The 7,555-nt window shown below is 40.7% G+C and overlaps 1 protein-coding gene across 2 annotated transcripts; it reads right to left on the minus strand.

The window, feature by feature from the left end:
• Positions 1–1,474: 1,474 nt before the first annotated feature.
• LOC116401553 (urea transporter 2-like) lies at positions 1,475–6,905 on the minus strand. Of its 2 annotated transcripts, none has more exons than XM_031880012.1 (10): positions 6,858–6,905; positions 6,390–6,455; positions 6,081–6,264; positions 4,783–4,903; positions 4,269–4,397; positions 3,870–4,062; positions 3,313–3,460; positions 2,917–3,051; positions 2,717–2,766; positions 1,475–2,630 (listed from the first exon to the last, which is right to left on the minus strand). In XM_031880012.1, the coding sequence occupies exons 1-10, from the start codon at positions 6,879–6,881 to the stop codon at positions 2,217–2,219; spliced, it is 1,464 nt and encodes a 487-aa protein (XP_031735872.1). In that variant the 5' UTR covers positions 6,882–6,905; the 3' UTR covers positions 1,475–2,216. The 2 variants fall into 2 exon arrangements, with proteins under 2 accessions (XP_031735872.1, XP_031735871.1); XM_031880011.1 differs by having other exon boundaries at positions 4,714–4,903.
• Between the last annotated feature and the right edge of the window lie 650 nt (positions 6,906–7,555).

Genomic DNA, 7,555 nt, shown 5'->3' on the forward strand with positions numbered 1-7,555 from the left:
GACTTTGAGGAGAAGCCTGTGGGGCAGCGTCTTTTTAGTGTGACTTTTCATGACGGTTGAACGCTGCAAGCTGCTTGTTTCCAGGACCCTGGTTCCTCTGTGGGATCTGTTGGTTGTGTTGGACGCACTCTCTCATCACCCATTTGAGCCTAGAGGCAGTGGGCATGGAATTTATTTCACTTAAAACAGTGTTGCTCTAAGCTTTAACCACATTAAAGCTTATGAGTGATTTACAGACTTTATCCATCCGCTCCAGGGCATGCTCCTCCTCAACAGAGGAGCAAAGGCTTAACACATTATGCCAGGTGCTGGCACTGCATGTGTGTGTGGGTAGATCAGCATGTCCTAGGAAAGTGAAACAGTCATTTGTGTTCTGGGCCACTCCCCACAAAGGCAAGCCATTGTTCCGCCAGAAGCTGTCGCACTGGATTTTGGAGGCCATATCTCTGGATTCGCTGTGCCCCAGTGTTTGAGGGCCCTGTTCAAGGGAGTTTCAGTGCAGGATGTTTGTGCTGCAGCGAGCTGGAGGCAAACGTGCCAGAGTCCCTGTGACAACCACTGCCAAGCTCAACATTATTTGGCTAAAGAACATTTGTCTGATTCACAGAAAGAGATTTAAATAAAGCTTTGTTGTCTTTGACTTTTTCCATTATTGAGACTGAGACTCATGTAATAATTAAATGTGGGGATGACTACTAGCCCATTGTTAACATTATTCAGTAGCTTTACTGCTTGATTTGTCTGTGTCAATTTGGATGACTTTTCAACTGGATGTTGTGACATCCTTAGACGGAAAGGATGAAGCAAGTAGAACAGTCTGTGGGATAGAAGGTAAAGCTCCGGGTAGTCCTGCACTACAATGATTAGCTTTTCCATATGTTTACTGTAGACTGATATTTACCGAAGACAGAAAAGATATCTGTCAGATGTAATTAGTTGTAATGTGAACGACATCTTATAGAATACAAGACTTTGTACTTTCAAACATTGTCATACAGATAACAAAGTAAAGGTTTCTGCTGCACCACCCTACCTGTAACTGAGGACATACCACAGTCCGACTCTTGTTGCCAAATGTTGCTGTTGACGCAAACAGTCCTCAGTGGCATGTTCTTTTGCTGTATTATCAAAGGACAGGTGTAGCCAGGTATTTGTATTTGTCACCTAGTCAAATTCCTTATGTGTAATGTACTTGGCAATAAATGTTTATGATTCTGATTTACATAATTACATTTAGGAACACCTATCATTAAGCCAGATATTTTGGTAGCTTGATTTGTTGTTTAAACTTTGGGTGGTGCGATATTATTATGTTATTAGAAGGCATGCAAGACTGATGTGTCAGATGCTAACCTTATTTATACATTATTATATTAGATTATGGCCAACAAACAATATTTCCCCAGAAATGATTCAGCCCTTGAATTATAAAAGTTCCATTACTGTATTTAATAGATTTTAATTCAGTGTGGCTTTATTGAAATGAAACATGAAAGTTAAATAAAGAACAATGTTACCAAAGCATCAAAATACAATAGTACACAATAATGTTTAGATCAATATTAACATAACATTACAATTATTATATGATAATATACAGTCTCATAATCACATTTCAACAAACACATGTTGAAACTCCCTGATGCTGTTGTGGTTAAACCAAGGCAGGTATAACCTATACTATATATACAAGGATATGGTTATTTATGGTAAACTGATATTTGTGCTCCTGACATCTGCCAGAACTTTTCTACTATGTCCAACAGTTGTTGTAGACCTTGTTCAGTCGGCGACAGAATAAGCAGGTCATCAGCCTAAAACAGTCACTTCACGACTGTATCTGGGCGGAAGTTCATTTATATACACAATAAATGAATTGGATTTAAATTACCCTGACGAACACATCTTCTCTGATTGAAGAATTCAGTTTGTTTTGTCTCCAATTTTAACAGCACACTTATTTTTCAAATACATTGATTTAACCACATCCTACATTTAGCCTCCTCTACCACGATGTAGATGTCTGTAAAAGAGTCCTTGACGCTAAATAGAATCGAAAGCTTTCTTGACATCAGTGCAACGAGTTGTTTGCTAATTAAAGCGTGAATATATATGGTTGGTGCTGCGGTGTTTTGGGAGGATGCCAATACAATTTTTGCAAGATGGAGTGTTCGTCTCTATCCTCTGTCTATCTCTCCCGCTGCAGACATGCAGTATTAAACATGATCCGCAACAGTGACCACAGTTAGATCATCGTGTCTGATATCTTCAGCACCCTGCTGTTCGACCCCAGGTGCAGAGCCTTCGACACATGTCTCGTCATTTTTCTCGTCTGATGCCTCACTTGCTGCTCTATTTTCTTCCAATCTTTCAAGCTCTAGCCTCAGTTGCAATTTCTCGTTCAGTATCATCTCTTCTTTGATGGTGTTCTTCTCCTCGCGTTCTATCCTCTCTTTCTCAGCCTTTTTCACTTTCTCCTGCTTCTTCAGCTTCCAGAAGAAGCCCAGGTTTTTCTCGGGGTACGTGACTTTGGCCAGCGGCAGCTTGAAGATGTTCTTGATTCCCGTGGTTAAGAGGAGGAAAGTGAGGGCAGAGAGACAGAAAGGCCAAGTGCAGGCTGGCAGACCAAACTGTAGATGAAAAACAAATCCCGTTACTGTAAGTAACTTGTGTTTATTATGGACTGATCTAACATTACGAGTCAGAACAACCTTACCGTGGACAAGATATTGGCAATGGCTGAGCCGAGGTATGCACAGAAAAAAGCTGTTCAGGAGAAGAAGAGAGATACTGTGAGATGACATTCATGTCCATATCTGGTCGCTCTCTGCCAATGTTGCATGTGTCATGTTATCATCCTTCATGAATTAGATTTCTTGTTATAGATAGTGTTTTAACTTCCGGATGTGTACTAACCACACGTGATGGCAAGCAGATGCACCTGCCAGGTGAGAGCGTAAAACATGCCTCCGATGGCAATGCAGGCTAACACACAGTTGTATCCCCAGAGGCCAAAGTAAATGTCTCCAAAAGGTGCTGCCAGCGCCAAGCCTGCAAAATATGATAAATAACAGCAATCAAAGAAATTCCAAGTTACATTTAAGGTTGGATTATCTTAATAAATGATGACCCTACTGGTAATTTTGCACGGATTGTGAGGGGATTTCATCTTGTGGTTGGAACATATTGACTTGAATTCATTCTGAAATCATGCAAGGAAGCAAAAATAAGTTTTTTTGTAGTTGCAAGCTCTTTAAGTTTAAGGACAGAATGGCTTTTGCATTTGACTGTCGAGGTATATTGTCCACTCACCTGAAACCATGCCCACGGCAGATCCCAGGACAGCATGAACGCAGGTGATAGGGGAGGAGATGAACAGTGAGATAATGAAGATTCCTCCGGTTATCGGGTTGTCACAGCCGTAGACCTGGCCTATTCCAACAGGCACCGACATGAACAGCTTGAGAGGTAAAGACATGGAGGTTGCATAACTGTAGATCTACAACACAGCGTGAATTACAACTGCAGGTGTTTCCACTCATGTTGCCTCATTAAACCTCTCGTGGGGGTGTGTAGAGACTGATTGATTTCCGTCACTCTCCTGTCAGCTTTGATGCACCCACACAACTCACACACACTCACTTATCTAATGCAGGATTGTAATTACACATAGCTCCGACAGAACATTTCAGATACCTTGCAGGGAACATGGTATATAAGCGCTGATGAATCTGCCACATCTAAATTACATAACGTTGAAATGCTATCAGAACAAAACATCTGATGTTGAAGTGCACATAGCATCTACAGTGTACCAGCCCACAGAGAGGTGTGTAGCGTGTATAAACAAATCCTAGCCTGTCACTGACCTGGGCTACGTCGATTTCAGCCCAGGTAATGTTGGGCAGCTCTGAGCGAGGCTGAATGAGGACTTGGGGGAAGTGGTGGTTGTAGTGTCCAGTGGCAACCATGTGGAGACACACCAGGATGTTGAAGGGCAGGGTGAACACTGGCAGATCCCATCGACTGTTAATAGATGCCAGGGCACTGGACACGATCGGGCTGAAAACAGAAGGATATAACATCACCCGTATTAGGTTTATAACCAACTCAGGACATGTATATGGTCATACTACTGTAAACGGATCCGTTTTGACATTTGTCTCGTCTTGTTTTGGTTACTTTATCTACTTTCTTACATCTACCTCTCATTTCTTATGAAATGAATACACTGCATCATTTTATTATTAGTCAATCTTGTTGCTCACCACATCATGGACATGAAGATGTTTGGTAGCAGGAGCCACCAGTACCAGTCTCCTTCGTTGGAGAACACCGCCATCAGCAGACCCACCAGGATGCCATTGTAACCGTACAGCCCTGCAGCTATTGCACCCCTGAATGAACAGTTATTTGAATTGATTAATTCAACATATTCTGCTATACAAAACTATGTAACATCGTCCTACATAGTCATTTCACCTTCCTCTACCTAGGAAAATGATCATCCAGTTTTGTTTATAATTTTTTGCATCATGTTTCAGGTCAGTACGTCTACTGTTGTTGTGACTAATAGCGAGTCATGGGGATTTAGTGTGAATGAAGGTACGTGGACTGCAAGTGAGTGTTAATTCACAACCACTTTTCTTTATATACAGTAACATCTAATTCAGATTTAATTTATTAATATCTGTAGCATTAGTTTGTTCAAACCTGTTCTGTTGCAGAATAAGGGCTGAAATGGTGGCAAAGAGTGTGCCCACAAAGCCGTTGAGAGCCCACCAGTAGTTTTGCAGGATGAGGCCAGCAAAAATGATGAGGCCGCTTAGAGGGTTGTTGACGAACATCACCTGAGCAGCTCCACGCAAAACCCAGTCCAGCAACTGCAGCAAGAAAAACTGCTCTGGAGGACAGAAAGAAAGAACAGACAGCGTTGACATTTGCCCAGAGCTGATTGATAGGCTTACATTGAATGTTGCGCAAGCTTTAGTTTTAGGCTCACAGCGGGTACATCTGCATCACAAAATGCTTGTTCAAGGTCACGGAAGCCATATCTTATATGAACAACAGGTTTGTCGACTGAAACAGAGTAGCACTGTATCTTATCTTCACAGGGAACATGTTGCACATTGTTAGTCTAAACTATCTATAGCCTGGCTTACCTTAAAGGTACAGTTTCAAGTTCCTGTCAGTGACACATAGGTGTTTGTAGGTGGATATAATATATATTCTCAAATTTGTGCCTGGTCTATAGACTTTTAAATGGTTTGGCCCCTCCTCCACTCCGTGACCTTGTATACACTCGCTCAGCAACTTCTATTAGATCAGCGAGAATATTCTCTACACGAGACTGTACAATACCATTTCACCGCACTAATTTTGGTCAATCAGCCTTCTCTGTAGAAGCAACACACCAGTGGAACACCCTGCCTGAAGGTGTGAGGAGCTGCAGCACTATTAGCACTTTTAAAGCCAACTTAAAAAGTCTTTTAAAAACTGCACACACTGACCTCAATTCTTGTGGTCTTTTCTGACTTGATTTTATTGACACACATTCATTTTTGATGTGCTATTTGTGTGTAGCGTTGTATTGGGTGTCTTGTATGTTTTTATGGTATATCTCTGTATTATGTCTTTTCCTTTTACTGTGTTATTGTCTTGTCCTTGTTTGACCTGCCAAGGGACTGCAGATGCAAATTAGCTGAAGCTACAATCTGGTACAGTGCATTGAATGGAGACATTTATGTTTAAACTGTACATGATCCCTTTTAAATAAATTAAAATAAAAAATAAAAAAATAACACATTGCATGGTTGCGTGTTACTTGTTATTTAAATTTGTTCTTGATTAACTCTCAATTCTAGTTTCGTAACTGATCTCAAGGTTGAGTATCCCAGCTGATGAACACAGAATGCCAATCATTTTACAGCAACGTTGTGCATCCTGACTGGTGTAGGGATTTAACTTGTATTCCCCAGCGTGTGGTTGTACAATGGTTATCAGTGTGAAGTTGTTTACACTGTCCAGAAATTTTTGTATAATGTCATAAGAGCAAGTAAAGAAAATTAGAGTTGACTTACTTTCCATCCATTTTCCAAACACCTTCATGTCTCCAGAGAAGTAGGAGATTCCTTTGAGGAAGCGGGCCCTGGCCGTTTGCAGATTTCTTGGCCCTGGCTGCTCAGTCTCGGGCTCCTTTCTGTCCAACTGGGAGTCGTCATGCTCAGACGGCAGGTCAGGGTTCGCCATCAGGGGCTGGAGCTCCTGCAACCACCATTTTTTTGGTTAGAAATGAATTAGAGAATCTCATTCCAAGACTGTTTGAAGCATGTAAAATACACACAACATGGAACTTATGCTGTGCATCTAAACTGTGAACACTGACTTACAGTGAATATGGGAGCAGGAGAGGAGCAGGCAGCCGAATTGGAACTGTTGATATTCTTCTGAATATCCTGAGAGGAGAGCGGAAAAGTTGTCACTCAGCAGCACATTAAGTCTTCATCACTACTTATTATAAGTAATAAAAAAATACATATATTTGTGAAGTATTTCAAAATGAAAGAAAAAAGAAAGAAATGTTAATTGTAAATTATGATCATGATTTTGCTTTATTTACTGCATATAATACTCTTCCATGGGTTCTAACTATGGTCAAAGATTTGAGTTCATTGAATTTTAATTAACTATCCATCAAAATCAATGCTCTCAGATGAGGGAATACTGTACCTTTCATCATTTTATACCTATAATCTTTAAATATGAGTTAATTCGATCAAGCAGGCACACATTCATTTAAGTTGAGCAACATTTGACTTTCCTGCTTAACTTTGAAAAACAATTACAAGTGCTCCTACCGTTGTGCAATGGCTTCCAGGCATGTGTCCTACAATAGACGCAGACCAGCTTCTGTCAAGCTGTGCGACAGAGGTTTCCACTGACAGCTTTTATAGCAACAGACCGCAGAGAAAACCCCACCTCATCTATCAGTCTCTACAGGAATCTCTGTCACTGTGATCATTTTTGCCACACCCAAGAAAGATCTAAGATTATCATGTTCACATCTTAAACAAGATAAAAGGCAAGCTGTAAAGGGGATCTGTGGTATTATTTTTATATTTCAGCTGCCAATATTTTTCAATTTGAAATGCAAAATATGTTTATTTATAGAACATATTAAGGCCTATAGACCATGTTTATCCCATTAAAAATAACTTAAAACATTCTATATCCATCTAAAGACAAACATGGAATAGTTATGGCTCACTAGTACAAGCACAAACACATCACACTGACTAACACGGTCGCTTCGCAGCAAGGGGGTCCCGGGTTCAATCCCGTGCTGGACGGCCCTTCTGTGTGGAGTTTCCATGTTCTCCCCGTGTCAGTGTGGGGTTTCTCCAGGTTCTACGGCCTCCTCCCACACTCCAAAGCTTAGGTTAATTGTGGAAATTAAATTAAATTAAAAAATTAAATTAAATGACTTGGGGGCTTTGTGATATAGGCTACTTACCTGTGTGATAAAGTCAAAACAGGTAAATAAGGCAAACTGTTC

The sequence above is a fragment of the Anarrhichthys ocellatus genome, unplaced genomic scaffold, assembly GCF_004355925.1.
Source record: "Anarrhichthys ocellatus isolate YVR2014 unplaced genomic scaffold, GSC_Weel_1.0 scaffold525, whole genome shotgun sequence".
In the NCBI taxonomy this organism is placed as follows: domain Eukaryota; kingdom Metazoa; phylum Chordata; class Actinopteri; order Perciformes; family Anarhichadidae; genus Anarrhichthys; species Anarrhichthys ocellatus.